The sequence below is a fragment of the Sceloporus undulatus genome, chromosome 4, assembly GCF_019175285.1.
Source record: "Sceloporus undulatus isolate JIND9_A2432 ecotype Alabama chromosome 4, SceUnd_v1.1, whole genome shotgun sequence".
Taxonomy (NCBI): Eukaryota; Metazoa; Chordata; class Lepidosauria; order Squamata; family Phrynosomatidae; genus Sceloporus; species Sceloporus undulatus.
In genome coordinates, this window is record NC_056525.1 from 132,551,977 (window position 1) to 132,574,849 (window position 22,873).

Consider the following 22,873-nt stretch of genomic DNA (forward strand, 5'->3'; position numbering starts at 1 on the left):
ATGTAGAACATTTAAGGTCCTCCCTTTTTCTTAAGTGTCCTACCTTTTGGGCTGAGTTTTGTCCTGCAGTTGTCCTACAGTTTGGTCTCAAATTTGTTCCACATTTTGTCCCTGGTAATGGTGGACAATTATGGCAACCCATGGCACAGTTTGGGGCCGCTGCTTCAGAGGCGCACTGTTTCCCGGTGTTCTTTTCCAAGCAGGCACTCAAGACAGGCCATGGTTTTTGGGAACCTATGGGGATGCTTCATGTTAGTGGGGCTCTTCGCTTTAATTCATCCATGTATTTATTTGGAGTGCTCTTCGCGTGCAAAGGGTCCCAGAGCGGCTTACAAATGGTTTCTGTCTGTGGAGGCCCCCCAAGTTTGTATAAATCTGTGGGGTGACTACTATGCCAATGTTTGAAATACAGTTGGCCCTCTACGTTTGCGGCTTTGACTTTTCCAGATTTGATTATATGTGGTTTTGGCTAATATATCCTCTCTGGGAATTTCTAGGTTCTCCAGCGCAACTCTGCCAGAAGCTGACTATAGAGTTGCGCTGGAGAACCTAGAAGTTCCTAGAGAGAACACTTTCCTCTAGAGATTTGTAGGTCCTCCAGCATGACTCTATGGTCAACCTCTGGCAGATGTTGGCCATAGAGTTGCACTGGAGGGCCTGGAGATTCCTAGAGAGATGTTCTTTCAGACTGCTAAAATTTAGAATCTAAATAGAGCAAATCAATCCTGACTTCTCCCTAGTAGCCAAGATGACTGTCATACTTTGGCCATAATTTAAACTATTAATTATATGTGGTATGTTTTAATCTGTGTGATGTTTGTTTTAATCCTATGTTTATGTTATGTTTCGGGAGAGGCAGGTAAGAAATAAACTGTTGTTGTTGTTATATTATAAGAAGACATCCCTCACTAGAAAAGACAATAATCCTTGGGAAGGAAGAAGGAAGGAAGGAAGCCTGCATTTCAGATGCATAGAGTCAATCAAGGATGCCACAGCCCCAAGTCTGGAAGATCTGACCAGGCCCGTTGATGATAGGGTGACTTGGAGGTCTCCTATTCATGGAGGTTGCCATAAATCAAAGCAGTTAACAACAAAATTATTTCCTATAGGAATACTATATGGTGTCATTCTGGAGAAGTACCCTTCTCTGAGCTAATAATCTTCAGGTACATTCTGATGCAGCTGGCACATCAGGTTTGGGTCTATTCTGGTGATAGCCAAATGACAGAAACTTGAGCCTTGAGGCCAAGGTTCTTTGAGGAAGTAACTCCCTGGGAACAAAGGGAGTACAGCTACAACAGGTAACATGTTTCTGAGGGGTGAATAGACAATAGAGTAATTCAGTTTCGCTGTGCATAAGCAGAAAAAACATATGTGACGTGGTAAGCGAAGCTTCAGCAGCCAATCACCGAGTTAGTGTCCATGCGATATCTGTGAGCTTATGCTATGTTTGTATCAGAATGCAGACTTCCAATCACAGTTTGCTCTGATCTCATAGATACAATTATAAAACTGTATAAGACCTCTGTTCTCACCAGTAATGGCAGGACACGTTATTTGCTACTAAGGCGCATGTACTCAAACTTGCAAGATTTAATAAGGTGCCATTAAGAATCAGTCTCTCAGCATGTGAATTGGGACCCTGACACGCTGGACATGAATCCTCACTTTGAAGGTCCTGTCTGAGGTTTAATGTGACACTGGCAAGGCCAATGGTGTGCAGAGCCATGGCTCTCTGATGGGGTAAGTATTGTCATTCCTTGAGCTTTGTCCTATGGGTAACCATGCACATTTGGACCTGTGTCTTTGCAAAGTCTGCCATGTTTTGGTGCAATACTTCAGCAGTGGTTCGTCCTCCTTATTAACTTTTGAGTTTATAAAATTAAGATAAAATAAAAAAATGTGTGATTAATGATGATGAGGCAACCCCTACCGTAGATATTCAATAGACAGTGTACCTTCTCCCATAACCATTTAAATTTATTTAATGACAATTAAAAAAAAACCTGTTACTGGAAGTTTTTATTATGCCACATTTAAATGCTTTCTATTATGTATCTGTACATTTTGCAAAAAGATTACTACTGTATATTTATTGGCCCAATAGCATGTAGTTTTTAGGTCCATCCTGGAGTGGACATTAAGTAGCTCTGTTAAAAAAAATTGCTTGACAGTAAAAAAAACAACCAGTATCTATGACCATCTATACATGAAATCAATTTTCCTTGGTAGCTAGATAGCAGATACTATGCAGTTTTGCATTTTTAGAAAGCTGGAGGTTAATTTTATATGCACAATTTCAGGAGGGTTTGGTTAAGTGAATTTGAGTAGGGTGGTATCGAATGATGTTTTGCACCTGTCATCAAACAGAGCTATTTGGGGGTTGTGAGGGTTTCAGGGCATAATCTGTTTTGGGTGGAGATGTTTTCACATGGCTTAACATATGCAGGTGTGGGTTCTTCAGAGTTTTTAGGCAAAGGTAGCCCCAAAAATCACACCAGTAAAAAAAATGGTGGCAGGATTCAGGGGGACTGCTGGAGGGCTTCAGGGGATACAAAAGGGGCCTCTGGAATTCACATGGGGCCTTGAGAACTGATTTGTGTTGTGTTTGCGAACTGATTTCAGTTGACAGTAATTTCTGAAATTACTATATAAAGATACTGAACTGTTGTCAGAACTACCTCTTATCACTCTTCACCAGCAACACCAAATTTATGTTACATAAAAACTTGATCAGGTTTCATTCCCTAGCAGCAAGACAAGAAACTGTTTTTAACTGGGAGATGTACCATTTCTCTTCCATTATTCTCATTAACACTCATAGAGAAAATAACCATGCATGTGTAGACTCTATGATACCGTGTAATCAAGACCACTGTATTTTGTTTCACATGTAGACAATAATGTAAGTGTCTTCCAGAAAAGCATTGAAATCTGTGAAGTAATTTGTTGGCATGAAATAGTTCCACTGCTTCCTGTTGGTTTGTTATTTTTGTCTTCTATGTAGATCTTGCAATGTTGCTGAACTGTACTGCAGTCCTGCTCATATCCACAGGGGAAAAGACAGAACCCTGAGGGACACCACAGACCAATGGCTAGTGTCAAGCAGGAGTCCGTCGGTGCCACCTTCTGGGTTCATCTCTCCAGGAAGGAACACAGCCACTGTAAAACAGTAGAATCATAGAGTTGGAAGAGACCACAAGGATCATCCAGTCCAAGCCCCTGCCATGCAGGAACTCTCAATCAAAGCATCCCCGACAGATGGCCATCCAGCTTCTGTTTAAAGACCTCCAAGGAAGGAGACTCCACCACTCTCCGAGGGTGTTCCACTGTCGAACAGCCCTTACTATCAGGAAATTCCTCCCAATGTTGAGTAACTCCAGGTCCCATCCCAGAGACATAAGTTGGTAGTATTGAAAGCCAATGAGGTAAGATCATGACATATCTGTTCCTCAGTTTTGCCATTTTGACTTTTGTTTTGTTTTAGTTGTTTTTTCTTCTCTTCCCTCTGCCTTTTCCCTTTTGTATTTGGCTGGTTGTTTGATCTTCTTTGCTACAATTTATGTGGTATTTGGTGATAAGAGTGTCTAAACTAAGACCTTGAACAGTGCCTTTTAGTCTCCAAGAGAAGCCATTGTTTGTTTCAGTACAGAAACTAGGAAGATTCTGATACATGTTTCTAAGATTGCAGTCTATAGTCGCCCCTCCTTTTTTGCAAGGGATCCGTTGTGGATCCCCTCCCATAAACAAAGTTTCACTTATATTCAAGCCCCATATTCAAGCCTCTCCAGGTTGTTGTGTTTTGTTTATTACCTCACCTCCACATGATGATATTAACAACAAAGTGGTTTTGCTCCAACATATGGCACCACACTTCCAATACTACAGTACTATCATTTCAGTGAGAAAGGCATGGCACTAAACATTATGTTAACAGCGTGCTCACATGCTGTTTTGATCTGTGCTTCCCCTGCATCAAGAATAAACATACACACATAGACACTTATTTATAGACTGTTTCCTGCAAAGTTTGCTTTTATTTCTTTTTTAAAAATTAAGGCAGATCATGATCATTCATGTCATTTATTTGTTTATTGCTTTCTGTAGTAAACACGTGCATAGTATGGAATTGTATAAGGCATTTTGTAGTGTGAAGAGCATATTTTGGGTCCTGGAATTGTCAAACAGATGTTCCTTCCTTGACAGTGCCATTGTTTTCTTCCTGTAATAAAATGAAAATTATGTTACTGCACCTAGACAGTCTTAATTCAAACAGCATGGCAGAGCATGCCAAAATACATTCAATTAATTTTTCCTGCAGTGCCCAGGTACAGGAGGTGCATGTGTTACAAATGTGGGAGAATATGGTTTAAGAATGTGTTGAGTTGTTCTTACATGTTCTTACATGTTTTAATTATTACCAAGCCTTTTAAACAGATGCAGGGAGATCAAGGTTAAGTTCTTATGAAAGTCCTTATGAAAGTGTAACATTCTGATAGTCATGTCCTGTAAAGTAATGATATGAATTATGTCTTACATGCAATGTAATATCATATAAAGAAGCCAATAGTCTAGACATTGCTATGCTTGTATTTCTTGCTAAAGGGAATGTTCAGGGTGATTAAAAAAGTAATGGTACTAAAAAAAAGTAATAATAGCTATACTTTTGCACCATTCTTTTTTCAATCACCCAGTATATATTTATGTATCTATGAGTACAGTACACCCTTCCCTTACATGGGGGATTTGTTCCAGACACACACATCCCGCGTAAGGGGAAAATCGCTTATGCTCACACCCCATTGAAAATACGGGGCATGTGCATGCAGCACGGTGCGCGTGCCAAAGGGGTGCACACCATTTATTAGATTGTCCCACGGCTTCAATGTATGCTGAAAGCTGCGGATGTGAAGCTCGTGTATGGTGTAGGCTCACTGTATTTACAATAAATAGCTTAATAGTACCAAAAGATACTGTTAATTTCCCGTTACTATCTTGAAATTCCAGTACTTGAAAGTGCTCAAGTTGAATGTTGATGATAATCTGGCCTGTCTCGTTTAACCATCCTCATAATGTGGGTGACCAAGAAGCTGATAAAGGTAATCCTAAACAGAATCTAGGTTAGCTGACAAATGGTAAGGACTCTCTGTAACACAGTCTAAAGAGACAGGGTGAGGAAACCACACCTGTTTCTGTGAGATGAAAGCCAGGTCAGATCAGATCAGGGACGTAGCCAAGGGAGGGGTTCTTGGGGTCTGGACCCCTCCTTCCATTAGAAAAATGAATGGTGTGTGCTGCTGCGCTGCTGCGCCACTGCACCCAAGCCCCATTATAATGGTGGCACTTAGTCTGGAACCCCCCCCTTCCTAAAATCCTAGCTATGTCCCTAATCAGATAAGCACTGCATATGTAAAGAAAAGCATTTTGAATATTCTAGGGACCACTTGAAAGCTTCTTCCATTATGACATTATGACTGTGAAGTCTTTCTCTTTCAACAGCTTCCATTTTTCTTATGATTTCATTTTAGTGGCCAGACCTCTAGAGCTACATTTTGCCAATTGGCCAAATTGACAAGAGCAACAAATGTAACATTCAAATTGTAGCATTCCATTCACAGGTTTTGCCCATTGCAACATTTCCCCTTTGCTGGGAGCGAGCAAATGAAAGGGAAAGTGAACCAGCAGCAGCTACCTATGATCGATCTATCTATCTATCTATCTATCTATCTGCCTCAAGCAAAACAAAAAAAAAAATATGCATACAGTGGTACCCCGGGATACGAAATACCCACGTTACGAAATTTCCGGGATACGAAAAAATCCCATAGGAAATAACTGTTCCGGGTTACGAAGGTTATTTCGGGTTACGAAGAAAATTTTGGTGCTTTTCGGCGCTATTTCACACGAAATTGCGGCTTTTCCCCATTAGCGCCTATGGGTTTTCGGCTTGCGAAGGCTTTTCGGGTTACGAAAGCGGCGGCGGAACGAATTAATTTCGTAACCCGAGGTACCACTGTATTTTGTCAAAAATAATTTTAAAAAATAAAAAAGGGGAAAGGTGGCTGGTGGGAGCTCCGTTCATGCCCTGCCTGTGACCTGAACTGACCCCTTTCCTCCTGCTACATTCTCTTCAGAGGAGCTTTGTCACTGCCTTCCACTGAGGCTGAGAGAGAGTGACCTGTCAGTTCCAACTGACCCATGGAATCAATTGGGAATAAAAGGGAAATGCAGCCCAGGCATTCTGACTGTAGCATCCTCATATAACACTAATAATAATAATAATAATAATAATAATAATAATAATAATAATTATTATTATTATTATTATTATTATTATTATAATCCAGGAGCAAGAGGAAATAAAGCACAAGCAAGCACACAAACATGTCACCCAAAAAATCATGCACATAAATTGTCAAAAATAAAAGCCTGATTTTACAGCCTGATTTCCCTACATCCCTCCTCCGGCTTGGCCCCACAGCCCAATTTCCCTTGGCAATCCTCCTCCTCCTCTTTCCTTCCGACCCTCCCCTCCCTCTGGGAGCTGCCCTGGCTCCTTCATCCTCCTCCTCCTCCTCCTCCATGGCTCCCTTCTTCCCACAGCTCCTTCCTCCTCCTCCTCCTCCTCCATCACTTTCTCCACTACCCCCTCCCTCTGATACCCCTTTGCAGCCCCCGTCAGTCACCCTGATTTCCCCTTTTTGCCTCCTGTCACCTTTTGCCTCCAGAGTCCCCTTTTTCCTTCGGCTCTTGCCTCCTCCTCCTCCTCCCCTCCGATGAGGGTAGGGAATGCTCTGACCTCTGCCCGCCCTCTGACCTTAATCCCTCCCTGAATTTGCCCCAATCATGATCGAGGGCAAGTTCATATTTCACGGAACCCGAGTCTTTTCAGAAAAGATGGATTTTAGCCCGAATCTGGACAGCCCGTGCTAAGGGGCATTTCCTTATGCAAGCCTCGGCATGGATTGTGACAGAATCGGGCCCAATATGAACTTCACGTGGAAGAATCGATTTCAAAACCGGGTTAAAAGGTAGTATGAATGACCTCTATGAGAAGGCATGACTTACTAGAAAATACAAATACTGCTTGGTAAGGTGGATGGCAGTAGGAAAAGAGGTGAATAGCGAATTCACTATAGGTGAATAGACTGTTAGTTTCCAGGACCTTACCATGGCTGTTGATGGCAAGGTTAAGATCTCTCATTCCATCAAGTTGTTGATTTGACAACAATTAATGATAACAACATAAATGTATATTTGTGGGAGTCATATAAGTTATAACTTCACAGTTTTAACCATTTCCAGTGATTGGGAGGCATATAAATAATAATAATAATAATAATAATAATAATCATCATCATCATCATCATCATCTAAAGCAGGGGAGGGCAAAGTATGGTCTGCGAACTGATTGCAACCCCTCAGGGCCATTTTTGTGGTGGCGAAGACAGGGTGCCCCAGCGTAAATGCTCTCATGGTCCAAGAAGGCCCCAAAACATAATGAAAATGTCCCTCAGAGGATGTTTGGGGGCAATTGTTTTTGTGAAAGCGAGTGGTAAGATATGTGGTTCTCCAAGTTTCCTGGAGGGGCTAGTGCAGCTCCCTAGCCTTCCACAGTTCGCCACTCCACTCTAAAGAGATCAAACATTGAGTATTCAGTCAGTATGACTTTTAAATTTGGATTTAAAATTACAAATCTGGGGGATTCAAATGTGATTTTGTAACCAATCTGAGAGCCCTAAAGTTAAATGATGTAAAAATATAGGTTGCCATTTAAAGAAGTGATTCTGTACTGAGTTCCTCACTATCACCATTCCACTACATAATACATCATAAACCTATTGGCAAGAAAAGTAATTTACCCTAGCCAGCTGCAGGGCTATATGTCCTCCAGTGTTTATTCTACCCTCTGAGACCTTCAGCCAAAGAAACCAGTTCCTGCTGTAGTGGGTGACCAAGTCTTATTAACCCAGGACAGAAACAGAATAAAAGCTCATACCTTTTGCTGCAGCTGCTCTTGTAACTTCTTCACTGTTTCTCTTTCCTTGGCCAACTGTTCTTGGGTGACCTTCAAAAGCTCTTTTAGTTTAGTAGCTGCACACCCCAAGTCCTTTGTTAACTTCTTCTCCTTGTCTAGTGTTTCCTGCAGTTGAAAACAAAAGTAATGTGCATCCTCCACCAGCTCAATATTTCCAAGGATACACTGTAGTGAGTTCTTGCATCTTGAGTCTAAATTCAGTAAAGCTATGCAACTTTACAGATATTACCTGAAGCTGGAGAATATCTTCATTTGCAGAGGCAGAATTGTTTCCAGCAGATTTTAGCTTCTCCAGTTCAGACTGCAAGCTGCTTACCAAATCCCTAGCCTAAAAGTTCAAAATGTGGAAAAGTTAGTTCTAGTCAGCCACACAAATAAAAAGTCACAACAGACATTTTGGAACTGGAATTTTATAGTAGCTAAATAGGATGAAAATGTCAAGACATTCCATATGATACTTTACAAAAATGATTGGCGGTTTTAAGATAATACTGTGAGTATGTAAGCAAGTAAGCCTATCCCAGTGCTTTGTTAATTGTCCCTTTCTGCTTCCAACTGAAAACAATGATTAGAGTGATGGTCAGTATCCTGCACACAGCATTTGTACTGTAGAGACACAAATCTTATGTGGATCCTCTTATGTAGTCTTGTTTGTTTTCCGTTCAGAACCAGATATCTAGGGTTATATTAGGAACAGATTGAGATACTATATAATCCACCCCTTCATCACTGTCTTCCTTCTCCTGATTTTTTTTTTTAGAAGACTTGCTGACTTTCCAGGATACTTATGTTGGTTATCAAGTAAATAAATGAAATTTTGACTAGCATGGAAGGTTATCGACAGAGCTGTGGGTGTGCAATACAGATTGGACAAATTAATTGGAAAGATAGCTCTGAGGGGTATTTTTTCCCCAATTGCTGTTCAAGGAAATAGTATAAGAACAGGTTGCATACCTGTAACCATGGTTCTTTGATTGGTCATCTGTGAACTCATGCACTGGGGTGTTCTGTGCCTGTGCAGTGCATCTTTGGAATCTTCTAGACTAGATATACAAGTGTTTTGGTGGTAGCTCCAACCACCCTCCATTTTGTCCCTAGGTTTCTGCTCAATTCCCTGAGTTTCAAAAGATGCCGCATAACAGCATCCCTTGAACCAAGAGGCAGGACACATGAGGGGAGGATGGGTGGGTTTGTGTGAATTCACAGACGACCACTTGAAGAACCACAGTTACAGGTATGCAACCTGTTGTTCTTTATGGTCTCTGTCACTCACACACTTGGGAGACTAGCAATCTACTTATAAAGGAGAAGGGAGTGTTATGGTAGAACAATACAGTAATTAATAACTATATTAATAAATACAATGGAGTCAAAAAGTAAACTCACAAATTTCAAACTTTACTGGACATAGTATAAGAACCCAAAAACCCTCTCCACCAATATAGAGTCACGTAAGACTCACTGTAATGCAGTGAGAAAAATGTATAAGTGTGCCTTCAATTCCTTCATCCAAGTTCTTGATAACGATGACTAGCACTGGGCTCAGGACAGAACTCTGTGCCACCCCACTATGGCACCCCACTGGTCACTTCTCTCCAGGATAAAAAGCCATTTCTGAGCACCCTTTGGGTTCAGCCATTCAACCAATTACAAATCCACCCCACAGTTGCATTGTCTAGCCCACATTGTACTAGTTTGTTTGCCAGAATATTGTGGGGGATGAATACCGTAGTGGTGGAGATATTAAAGCTTGGTCATACAAGAACACTTTGAGCTGGGACTCCTGTTTCTTATTGGCTTGTGGCATGAAAGCCTTACAGTAGTGGCACAAGTGAACATCATGTGCCTCATCAAGACACAGAAGGCAACATGACTATGGCCACTTGGTAATTTCGCCCCACACTCGGTACACCTCTTGAAACAGGAGGGAGATCCCATGTTTCTCCCGAACCATGAAATAACAACTTAGACAGGCAAACCAGAAGAATAATCTGTAATACAGTCCAAGTTTGTAGGACTCAGATAAGAAGATGAAGACACTGGAAAAACAGTAATCAAGTGGAAAAACCATACAAAAGTGAAACTAGCATAGTGCAGTTCCTTCAATCCTCATGCAATGGACAAAAAGGAACTGAGGGAATTGAGTGGGAACCCAGGGACAAAGTGGAGAGTGGGTGGAGCTACTGGCAAAAAGCTTGTATTGTATATCTAGTTCTTCAAGGTTCTGAAGATGCACTGCGCAGATGCAGAACACCCTCAGGGAGATCACAAAGAAGATGCAAATACCACCTTCTCTTTATTTCAAACCGTTGTCCCATCACCTTTTCATACTTGTTTAGTGGAAACAAGGGAAGACCCTTCTCAGTGATAGCTCTCAGAACTTCCTTCTTCCTTCGGACTTTTAGAATCTGACTAGGATGGGCTTTTAATCACATGCACTGTTATTTCATGAGTTGTATATGGTGATTTAATTAATTTTAATGGTTTTAACTTTATAATTTGTTATATTGTATTATTTTAGATAACTTTTATGTTGATAATTTTCATTGATATTTCTGTATACTTTTTATTTTGTGTTTTTTTAAAATATGTGGTAAGCCGTCTTGAGTCCACTTGTTGGGAAAAAAGCAGGCTATAAATGAAATAAATAAATAAATAAATAAGCTTTCCTACAAAAATACTTCTAATATTGTTCTCCAATACAGTACTTACTTTTTAGAAATAACCAAAATCACTGTGTCATTTTCAAATGTGATTTTATTATATCCTTGAAGCCCCAAAGGTATTCCAAGAGGTAACCCATTACTTCCAAAGTGTTACTTTATTGTTGAAGGCTTCACAATAACCCCACATAACCCAAAACCCCCACAAAAAACTATGTTACTTTATTACTCCAAACCACTTAGAAATCATCCATCATGACACAGACATTTACCTGTGTGAGCTCCTGACTCTGCTTTAGTATTTCTGTTTTTGTTGTATCCAGATTTTCTTGGGATTCTGATAACATTTGTCTTAACTAAAAAAAAGAAAAAGGCACAATCACATAAACTTGTTATACATACACAATTCACCTGGAGAAACACTCAACTCACACACAAACACTAGTCAACCTGAGATCATTAGAAAATTAAGAACAAAAGCCCCTCTTGCGTATTAGCACAAAAGGAGTAGGCTCCTGTGCTCAGAAAGATCAGGCTCCTGACATGCTCCAGTCAAGCCAAAAACTTAAGTGAATGAAAGCTTCCAATGTCATCATCCCCTTCCCAATCTTGCTGCTTCAAGCCAAACTGAAAACTGACTGGGCAGGGGTAAGCTTTCTGTGCCTAAGAGCCTACTGCTTTATCATTGGTTTCAGCTAAAATGTGTAATAGAGGCATGGGTAGTGGGATGAAGAGAAATATGAAATGTCTGTGTATGTGCCAGAGGGAATTCACAGATCAGAACCTGCAGGCTAATCAGAACTTCAGAGAGTAGATGCAACTGATGAAATGCAAGAGAGAGAGAGTGAGAGAGAGAGCTGATAGCATGTATATAAGTGCTCAGCCTTCTTCCAGATTTTTGTTAGGTTCACAGTAACTTGGGAGACCATTATGTCTTCCAGTTCATAGATGAGAGGCAGAGATATAAGTAATGGAGGAGTGGGGTTGGTGGCAGTGTGAATGCATGGGAAACAAATATAGTTTGCCTGTTTATGATAATGGTAGGTATAGGAATATATGATGGTATAAAAATAATAATGAAGAAATAAAGCAATTCATATAGCTGTTGTCGGTCATTCTTGAACTGTGGCAGCTGTGTGGAAAGGAGATGATCTAATGAAAGTATGCTGTCCTGTTATGGATCTGCCACCATCTACTTTTGTGCCTGGCCCTGGTCATTGGTGAAATAAAGTCCTAACACTATTCATCTGAAGCAATACAGCCCTTTAATTGAAAATGTTGACCCTTTGGCTTTGCAGTAGGAGTGGAACTGTGCCGCCTGTGAACTGTGTGTGGACTTGTGGGAGGGTCCCATCCCCAAACTCCCAGATCCTACCCCAAACCCCTGGTTTTGGCCAAACGTGGGCTCCCCGCCCAACAGTCTTAAATTACCTTAAGTAATGATACATCATTTCCAAGTCACTAAAATGGCTGCTACAATGGAGCACTTTTGGCCCTTTAAAACTCCAAAGGAGCTTAAAATGGCACTATGTGGCCCTCTAGGCTCCAAAAGCTGCCCAACCCCTACTTTACAGCATGCGTTGGGACTAGACCAAATGGAGTAATTCCCTCAAAGCAGAGAGGGGTGTCTTAAATAAACCACCAGATTCTACACACAGTACACCCAACCCTCCATTTTCCTCATTCCCTGTTTTTTCCCGAAAGAGACAAACACTTACAACTTCAACTTCTTTTGCATAATTCTGGTGTTCAGAGTTAGCAGTTGCCATGTGATTTTTCAACTGTGCTTCCAAAAGAGAAGTGTACTCTTTTAACTGTTTAAAGGAGTAAAAAGGGGGGTGGGGAGAAAGAAAGCTCTTCAGATGACCTTCTCTCTTATATTGACAACCTATAAATGCCATGTTGATGGTACAGATATAATCCTGACTACCATGGAAAATCCCTTCTCTTCTTAAAACAAGGCTGGCTTGAACTTCCCACATTTTAGCCATGCTTTGGTTTGCTCTATAAACTAGTAGTAAGGCAGTTAATAGGTAGTTCTGAACTCGGATACTATATATCTTGAATCCCAGAATGCTCCCATACCTTTTCCATATTCTGGAATTCCGTCTTGAACTTCTCCACATCATCTTCAAGATATTTCACTTGGTCTTCAGACTAAAGCATTTCCCACATCAGAGGACCAGAAATAAGAGAATTAGTGTGCAACATTAATAGTTTATATTTGTACTTGAAAGAGAGAGAAAAAGAGCTCAGCTCACATGTACCATTTAGAATCCTGGATGGTTCATCCATTCATTGGACTAAAAAAATAAATAATCATTTGAAACACCAGTAAACTATTATCTGAACGTGAAGCTGCAATCTTTCCACAAAAGCTATTCCTACAGAATGCATCATACCCCTTCAGAAGCTTAGAATGCATAAGACATGTTTAGCAGCATGTCTGAGCACTTGCTGCTGTTCTACTGGCACAAATATATTAGAAACCGAACCCAATTTAGACACTTCTACTGGACACTGAAAATTATTTTTTCCCTTTTTTTCAAAGTATAAAGTTAGTTTCTTTATGTGTAAATGTGTTCAGCTGTTATATAGGCATTTAAAAGAAACTAGGTGTCCCCAACAGATCACTGCTTGGATATTTTACCTTTTCTTATGTATACAACACAGCTTAGAACTCCCTCATTCTCTCTCTCCTCCTCCTTCCTCTCTATATGTTTGAACTACAACCCCCAAATCCTCAGCCAGAATGGCTAGTACAGGCTGGGCTTTGGGGGAGTTGTAGTCATAAAAAGTAACTTTTCTAACCTCTGCCACAGGAAAACACACAAACAACAGCTTTAGCACAACGTTTAATCAGAACCAGCTAAAATCACAAAGTAGTGAGTATGGTTTCAGATTTCACTATGATTCTATGAAGGCACCAATAGTTATCTGTACATGCCTGTAGTTCTAATCAGAACACACTGGTGCCCTGTATGGCAGAAAGAAAGTAAATAAATAAATTAGTAAAAACCAGTTGTTGTTGTTGTTGTGCCTCCAAGTCAATTCAGACTTATGGCAACCCTAAGGCAAACCTATCATGGGATTGTATTGGCAAGATTTGTTGAGAGGAGGTCTGCCATTGCCTTCTCCTGAGGCTGAGAACATGTTGCTACAAAAATCTATGGCAACAGCTCCGTTGGCCCCATACCTGCCTCCGCTGTCGCATTGGCTTAGAAGACCCCCATCGCAGCCTGTGATATCAGATGGGTGCACTTGGCCTTGTGAGTATAGCCAGGCATCCCATTTCTGCCCTAATGGGCTGCAACTAGTCTTCTCAGCAGACATGATAGCAGAGGCAGACACAGACATGCAGTGGTAACAGGTACATGGCTGATAGTGAGGGCTCTTAAACACCTACTCATCACCACACTGGCTCACTGACCAATCTGGATCAGGATCTGGAGCTGGACAGTATGGGCTTGGCCAGTGCTAACCTACCTGTCTGCTTAGGGCCAAAGTTCAATCAGAGGCCGAAATATCCTAAAGGCACCAGATACCACCTGATCCTGAAAGCAAAGCAATGTCAGGCCTAGTTAATACTTGGATGGGAGGCCACCAATGAATATCAGGTGCTACAGGTATATTTCAGGGGATGGAACTGGCAAAACCATCTCTGAGTACTCTTTGCATAAGATAATCCTATGAAATTTATGGGATCATCTTAGATTGACCAGAGACTTGAAGGCTGATGTACACACACAAAGTTCAATCAATTTGCAGTAAGCGACAAGCAGTCTGATCAAAGAGTCTGATTGCAATGATTGGTAAGGAGAATGTGGTGTTTGGAAACAATTATGTTATCTTCCCACCCTGTAATTCATTGTTCCTTGTACACATTACTACCTTCTGAAGTGCTTCTTCTGATGCAGCCAGCTTTGCTTTCCACACTTGTTCCTCCTTCTCTACACACTTCTGCAAGTCCCTGAGCATCCTTTCCTATAGTTTTGAGAGAGAAACAAATGAGGAGTGGGAGAAAGTAATAGTAGCAACACTGGACCTTTAGTGATAAGTTTATCTTACTCCGTGGCTGGGCTATCCTCACTGAATTATTTCCTTCACTTGCCCAAAGTAATAAATTAGACTGCAGAGGGAGTTGGGAATTGTTGAGTAGGACAATTAGTTATAAGATTTCATAGCTATTGCCTACTTCATCAGATGCACAAGTTTAAGTTGGTAGATTTCACATGCTTGGGTGGTGTTAATCAGATGCAGAAAATACAGGAATTATATAAATGTCACCATGTAAATGATTAATTAAAATGCTTTTTAGTAAGCTGTGTAAAAACTTTCAAAACTCCAAAATGCTACAAACACGCTAGTGTTAAGAGCCACATCATTCGGAGATACATTATTTAAGCAATATGGATAGTGTCCTGTCTTGTGGTTAGTGCCAGCTGCACCTGGACCTTGGGGCTGGATGACTCTCAGTGCCAGAGCGGTGGACCAAGTCTCCCGTTTGTCTGTTCAGAAGAATAGGTACATAGAGTAGGACTGCAGCTACCATTCCATATTATAAGTAGCTAACTGGCAAAGGATAAAATCCACAAACTCTTCCTGGGTGGCAGATGTACAGAAGGCGGAAGAAGGATATTTTCTTTGTGTCTATCCTTCCTTGTGCCAACCCTGCACTGAATAGGGAGTTGGACACGTTCCAACTCTAAAATTCAAGTTTCCTGTTTCACCAAATTTTAGCAGCTCCGAGAAAAGCCATCCTCACTCATTTTCAGGATTATTTTCTCAGGGTACCCCATGACATCTTCTCCCATTCTTTAAACAACTGCTTGGCAACAAAGGTCCATACTAAGCATGCACCATGGTCAGCGTAGGGGATTCTTTTGGCCCTTGAAACAAGTTCATCCTGTGAGTACCAAATCAGGTGCACAAAGGGACCAGGGGATGCCCCTCTCCAAATCACACCCTGTTTGCATAACCTATCCCCTTGCTCATTCAGTACGGAGAGGGGAACTCTCTCCCTCAGGTTATGTCTAATTAGAAATCAAATGTAACAGTAGGGATTTTTCCTATCCCACCATGCAGCTCACCTTCCCAATTAAAAAGGCCAGCAAAATGTGGGGAACTCTTGTTTTTATTACTTGTCGGAGATAATAAAGGAAATTTTACTCATGGAAGAAACTGAGGGGTATGCAAAGCTTCCCAACTCATGTGCCAATTGCATGACTACATCTACAATTGGCACTTGAGATCAAATGGGGAAAGTATGGAGTGGATAAAGCTTCCCCTCCGCCACTTTCTCTTGCAAGGAGAAGACAAAGAATTGGGTAAAGCCAGATTCCTTGTTGCAGTGCTAGGTGGAAACAGGCTAAATGTATGTGGGAGGTCCATCAAAGTGCATCTTATAGAAAGAGTTACAATAAATTCATTTCATCTGGCTGGTATGCATTTTTCCTTACCGTCTCTGCAAGAGTGGTCCTGTACTGATCACATTCTGTTTGTAGTGTGGTAAGTGCTGTATCCTAAAAGGAAAATTCACAGATGACCTTTCAATGGAACTGTCATAGAGCAGAATTATTAACAGAATTGAAAGAGGATCAAAAGGTCACCAAGCCCACTCCTACACAAGCCACAGGTGTCAGCGTGCATAATAAGATAGAGCTACTTATAGTGTCAGTCAATGCAAATAATACATTTTAGGAAAAAGTACAGACTCCATGTGTCAAGCAATCCAGTCAAGCAATGAATTATCCTGAATACAGTGATTGTCCATCCACTGTGTCTTTCCAAGTGAAAGAACAACTTCATAACACCAGCATCTAGCTCTAAGCTTCCACTAGGTCAGTGATGGTGAACTTTTAAGGACCGAGCGCCCAAACTAAAAGGCTTTTTGGCACTGGGTGTTACCTGGGGGTGGGACTTCCAGGGGGCACTTCCAGGGCAGAACTTCCACCCTCTGGGGTGCAACTTCCACCTTCGGGAGAGGGACGTCTGGGTCAGGACTTCAGCCCTCCGGGCAGGCGAGACTTAAGGGGGGTGGGACTTGTGGGGTGAAACTTTTTCCCTCTGCCCTCTTGGCCCTTCAGCTGCCTCTCTGGAGACAGCTAAAGGCCTGGAGTGGCGAGGGGAGAAGAAGAGGAACAGGCACACACCTGTTCCTCTTCTTCCCCCACCCCTCCCCAGCCTTCAGCTGCCTCTTTGGAGGCAGTTGAAGGCCAGGAATGGCCAAGAAGAGGAGGAACATGTGCATACCTGTTCTTCCTCCTCCCCCTTCACCCTTCCAGGCCATCAGTTGCCTCTCTGGAGGCTCCTGAAGGCCAGGGATGCCCAGGAAGAGGAGGAACAGGCGTGTGCCTGTTCCTCCTCCTCTATGTGCCTTGAAAAATGGCTTTGTGTGCCATCTTTGACATGCATGCCATAGATTTGCCACCACAGCACTAGGTGTTCCAGGAACTTTAAAGGAACACTCCCAGTACAGCTTTCCTTTGCCACCCCTTCACCTTTCCTGAAGTTTTTGGGAACTGCCACTTTAAAGTGTTCCAGGCAGGAGCGTCCAATAAAGCTGCCTTCCCTCATGGCAGAGTAGTGGCATGACAGGATGGGTGGTTCTCCAACATTGATTTTTAAGAATACTCACAGCCTCTGCTTTGGCATCCTTCTTTTCCAATAATTCGTAAGCCTTCTCTTGAAATTTCTCCAACCATTCATCATATGTCTAGGAAGTAAACAAAGCAATAAACTACTTTGTATCATATCATATTCTTCCTAATGGAGTTTCAAGTTCTTGCCAAATTATATTTTATAGAGTTTATGTAGAGTTTATAAATATAATAATGTCTCTTTTCCTTGACTACTCTCCTATCTTCTAGGGCCATAACAAAAACAAAAAACCCAATGCTTTGGATTAACCAAGGGCTTGTCCACATTATCTATAGACCCTGAATTCCCCATTAGGTGGCTGGGTGCTGTTCACACTGCAAAGCCCCCAAACCATGAATTGGGTCTGGGCTGTTTACAGAATGCCCAGACCCTGTCATCACGACATTTTGCAGTAGCAGGTAAGGGGAGATTCAGGTGGAATTCAGGGCCAGAATACTCCTGGGGCAGTCCTGAGTATTCTGGCAAATGTAGATGAAACACAATGCTGTTTCCACCCCCCAACAACCAATAACAAAAGAAGTAAACACACACACACACACACAAATCAAGACACCTCAAAAGTTGCAACAGCCCAAAGGGCAGCTGCACTGGGTTGTAGTGACCCTCCAGGGAAGCCCAAAATAAGACGGTATGGCTCTCCAAGCTCTGCAGTGTGTCCCTCTCTGTTTGAAGCACACAGAAATCCAGACCTATTTTCTGCCCATCTCAGTGATAAAGCAAAAAATGAAAAATGGTACTCACCTGTTGATCATCTAATAGGACTTGTGGGAAGAGAGAAATGAGTATCTTCTTTGTTTGTGTCTGAACCATTCCAAGGTGCTCCTCCAATGTTTCCTGATAAAATAAGGAGGTACTTTCAAAGAGTACAAATTGCTTAATACCTTTTCTTGATTAGCAGGAACCTTGAAGTTACTCTCAATGTACCTAAACTGATATCTACCAATTTTTGTGCCTCTCCATATGTTAAGAATCTTAAGTTCTATGACAAGTAGAAGGTAACATAACAGGTGTACTACATAGACACATTCACCAGAGCAACACAGTTGACAGCATTTCCCCAGTAAGTACACAGAATGTTGGGAAAGGTATCAGATTGCTTCCATTTTGTCCCTATATTTCATTTTGTTGTTTGTCATCATCTTGCCTAGAGCAAGATAAGGTAACCCATGGCCCACAAGGTAAAGTAATCCATCCCAATACTTTGTGCAGCCTTTGCTACTTTTGTGTGCATTATGTCTGCTTTCAAGTCATTCTCAACTTACAGTGACCTCAAGGTGAAGCTATTGCAGAGTTTTCTTGTCAAGATTTGTTCAGAGAATGTTTGCCATTATCTTCAACTAAGGTCGAGTGTTGCTGATCTAATGTCACTCAGTGCGTGTTCATGGCAAAGCAGGGATTGGACCCCTGGTCTCTCAGAACCCAGTGCGGCTTAGGGAGCTGAGTATGCTTCTCTTCTGGGAAAGAGGAGGCTAAGGGGTGACATGATAGCCATGTTTAAATATTTGAAAGGATCTCATATTGAGGCTGGATTCAAACTATAGGAAAAGAGATTCCACCTCAACATTAGGAAGAACCTCCTGACATAAGAGGTGTTTGACAGAGGAACACACTCCCTCCAAGTGTGGTAGAGTCCCCTTCTTTGGAAGTTTTTAAACAGAGGCTGGATGACCATCTGTCAGGGGTGCTTTGACTGTGAGTTCCTACATGGCAGGGGGTTGGACTGGATGGTCCTTGTGGTCTCTTCCAACTCTATGATTCTATGCCACCTATCGCTGCTAAATTTCAGGAATGGGACAAAAAACCCTTTCCTGTGGTTTTAGAAGAGAACTGCATCCCTGGAATTCTCCAGGAAACAAAATTCTCCTGTAAAGCAAAGTGTGGTGCTCCCACACACACTGTTTTATCTCAAAACCTTGTTGCCCCTAAATTGGAAATGTTTTTCCCACTTCTAGTTATAACTGTGTTACCAAACTTCGGTGGTATGTGGTAGTGGTGATCAGGGATGAGGTCTACAGTGAACTGGTTATTTAGGATAGGATAGGATTTATTTGCTGGACCATGTGCTAGCCTCTATCTACATGGAGAAGAGGACCAGTCTGGCTCTCTGTGTCTAGAACTATGTTAGTTTTGAGTGTGCAAAAACTAATTTCCCCATTTGCTAATGTATTTAGGATACCTTGGTGTCAAATCTCAATAACTGCAATAATTATCAACCATAAATCTTTCCTGAGCAACATTGCTGAGTAGATGGCTGCTGTGCAACTAACCAAGCTTGGTACTGACACCTGTTTTTAGCAGGCACGGCAATATCTCTGTAACATTAATGGACTGTTTGCCTCAGTTACAATTATTTACAATGAAAATATAAACCTATCGCTTGTCAACCTTGTATATTGTTTTAGCATATTGATATATATTGGTTGTTGTGGGTTTTTTGTTGTTGTTATTTGTTAATAAAATATAGTTTAAAGAAAATATAAACCTATCCAAAATTTACAGAATTCTTTTTAAAAAATTACAGTGTTACTGTTGGGAATGTGCAGAAAAGCTAACCTTTGTTTGGGCTGAGGATAGCAACTTTTCCTCACAAGACTTTCTCTCTGAAACCAGAGTTTCTGTGGCTTCCAAGTTCTTTTCTTGCAAGTCCTGTTGGAAATAAATGACACCCAAAAGGTAAGTATTGGTAGGAAAGTGACAATTCAATCAATTTCCCAAAGTTAATTTTTAAAATTATTACTCTTATTTTTATTTTAAACCTAATTGTTATACTGTAAATCCAGTGACTCCCATAGCTTTTATTGTACCCTATCAATTATGACTTTTAAAAATGTACAATCTTACAATTTTTGCTGGATACCCTCTTTGCCCACTTTCCTCTAGAAGACTTTTATGAGAACATTGCATTGCCGGTACTTTATTTTTAAGCATTTGCCTTGTTAACACCACTTAGTTTTATATCTGCGTGTCTGTGTACATGTGTACATGCACGCACACACACAGACACACACAAATGAACACACAGAGACAACATTTTGTTTCAACAAAACTGTTCATGTTAGATTCCTACTGTACTGTACTGGCCACATATATTCTTTCAAAATCCCACTTGTTCACGTTTGGAATTCCAAGCATCTTAACTTTATTCCCTTTTAAATTCTTTCTAGTTGGCCCATGCTTTTCACTACATATGCCTTCCCTGTCTGTAGAAAGAACAATTTTGGCAGGGCCAGTGCCAATTTTCTACCCTTGAAAGTCTCTTGGGCAACACAGACTGCTCAAAAGGCTAAATAAATTACTATGTAATAAACCCAGAAAGTGACTGGAAGTCCATTTCTAGTTTTGAACAACAGTGTCTGATACCAAACAGTGTGGGGATGGCACAGAATCCTGTGCCCTAGATAAAGGGGGAATTGCTGCCAGAAGAATGACAGTCTGGAGGACTGGGTGCTTCAAAACCCAGCCTACTAGAATCTAGCCTTCAGAGGCTCTGGATTACATCTGAGGAGGAAGAAGCAGAATGAAGCCTACAGACACTAGATGAGAACAGTTTTCTTCTCTTCTCCATCCCTCCAAACGGGAAGAGGTAGAGAGGTGAAGCCTTTCTTTGCCCAGGAACCCAAAGACACCCATGGACATGACTGTCCACCCCCCCCCCCCCACCCATGTCATGGATGGCTGCAGGGAGAAATATTGATCCACCACAGGTAGAGTTCCCCACCCTTACAATGTAAGTCAATTGCCAAGAACATTATCTTCCTACTCCATCAAGAACAAAAAATAATTTAGTTGTTTCCTCAACAAATATCCAAGGCATCCGACTACTTCTTGAGATTGGACCTCTGTTCATGGTAAGAGATTCAGCCACACAAATGAAGTTTCGACACAACATTAAAACTCAAAATCTTCCGTGTCAAATATATGTCATGTAGAAAATTGTGTGTATGTGTGCGTAGGCCCAAATCCAACTATTATCTTTGAGGAGCACAACCTTCTGTATGGTTGAATTCCACAAACATGAAAAAAAGCATTATTGTGCCAATCTCATTAGTCAACCATAATGAAAAATAACCACATCACATCTTTACCTGCTGATTCTGATGCAAAAGTGGCATGACAAACAATTGTGTTGCAGCACTCATCTCATGTTGTTTAAGCACATGACACTGTACCACATGGTTGTTACATGTTACAGGTGGAATAAACACACACACAAAAGGCTCACATAGCCAAGGCCTTAAAACTACCAATACTTCAGAATCATTATTCCCTCTCATACTTCCACCAAAATAATAATTCCCATTCAAGAAATGATGGGGAATCACTGACCAGAAGGAAGTTTAGCTAATATTTAAAATATAAAATTCTAGCACCAGCACAAATACTTTAGCTTATATTTGCTTTGAAGATTACTTACATTGTTTTTTATTTTCAACTGTTCTACTGTTTCTCTTAGTTCTGCGATGTCCTTCTGTAAAGTTGAGACCTCTGTGGATGATTCTTGGAATCTGTAACAGAAAGGGATGCTGTAAGACTCTACCTACTCCACATATAATGACTTTCATCTAGTAATTTCATTGCATCCAGTTTTGGATATGCTCAAGCTATTAAGTATTCAAGTCTTTTGGTGATGTCTATCTTAATGATAAATGAAACACATATCCCAGAAGAAAGGTGCACAGGAATTTTCTGATGGACTGACGACTACCCCTGGATATGTTTCCTGGATTTGAAGATAGTTGACCCTCTGTGCCCACAGATTCTTTATCCACAGATTCAACCATCCATAGCTTGAAATTATTTTAAATATATATAAATTACAAAAAGCAAACCCTGATTTTTGCCATTTTATACAAGGGACACCATTTCACCATTCTGTTGTATTTAATGGGATTTGAGCATCCATGGATTTTGGTATCCACAGTGGGGGGGGGGGCTGGAACCAAATGCCAATGAATACCAAGAGCTCACTGTACCAAATTTTGCTGCAACAGGGTGAACTTTAACAAGAAGGACAATGGACTGGGGCTTAATTACTATTGGCAAGTTTTACCTATTGTCGTTGTTGTTAGCAAGTTATGGTAACCCTAAGGCGATCCTATCATGAGGTTTTCTTGGCAAGATTTGTTCAGAGGAGGTTTGCCATTGCCTTCACCTGAGGTTGAGAACATGAAACTTGCCCAAGGTCACCCAGTAGGTTTTATGCCCTAATTGGGAACTGAATCCTGGTCTCCAGATTTGCAGTTCAACACTCAAACCACCATGCTATGATGGCTCTCAGTTTTACCTCTACAACACCTAATGTTTTTTTCCAGATCCACAGAGACTCTAATGTCTTCACCTTTCCCCCTTCCCGTATGACTTTTAACATCTTTGCTTGATGAAGAAGCCGTGTGAAACCTTGTCAAAGCTTTACTAAAATCAAGTTTTACTGAAATCAAGATGTACTACATCTACTGCACAACCTCTAATGTACCATGCTTGTAACTCTGTTTAAAAAAAAGAGATAAGATTA

General features: G+C 41.1%; 1 protein-coding gene and 1 long non-coding RNA gene across 4 annotated transcripts in view; one reads left to right on the top strand and one right to left on the bottom strand.

The window, feature by feature from the left end:
* The first annotated feature begins 1,334 nt into the window (after positions 1-1,334).
* On the top strand, positions 1,335-20,028 carry LOC121928266. The gene is made up of 3 exons (XR_006103471.1): positions 1,335-1,743; positions 3,008-3,428; positions 19,883-20,028. It is a non-coding gene; the product is annotated as an uncharacterized LOC121928266 (long non-coding RNA).
* Positions 4,007-22,873, bottom strand: part of RRBP1 (ribosome binding protein 1) — a 53,232-nt gene continuing 34,365 nt past the window's right edge. For 2 of the 3 annotated variants that reach the window (XM_042462736.1, XM_042462734.1), the window contains 12 exons: positions 21,776-21,866; positions 19,915-20,007; positions 18,103-18,195; positions 17,339-17,416; positions 16,161-16,223; positions 14,593-14,685; positions 12,787-12,858; positions 12,420-12,515; positions 10,974-11,057; positions 8,268-8,366; positions 8,000-8,143; positions 4,007-4,222 (listed from right to left, as the gene is read on the bottom strand). In XM_042462736.1, coding sequence (XP_042318670.1) covers positions 4,181-4,222; positions 8,000-8,143; positions 8,268-8,366; positions 10,974-11,057; positions 12,420-12,515; positions 12,787-12,858; positions 14,593-14,685; positions 16,161-16,223; positions 17,339-17,416; positions 18,103-18,195; positions 19,915-20,007; positions 21,776-21,866 — 1,048 coding nt within the window. In that variant the 3' untranslated portion in view covers positions 4,007-4,180. The remainder of the gene's footprint in view (positions 4,223-7,999; positions 8,144-8,267; positions 8,367-10,973; positions 11,058-12,419; positions 12,516-12,786; positions 12,859-14,592; positions 14,686-16,160; positions 16,224-17,338; positions 17,417-18,102; positions 18,196-19,914; positions 20,008-21,775; positions 21,867-22,873) is intronic. The other variant, XM_042462735.1, reaches the window with a different exon arrangement.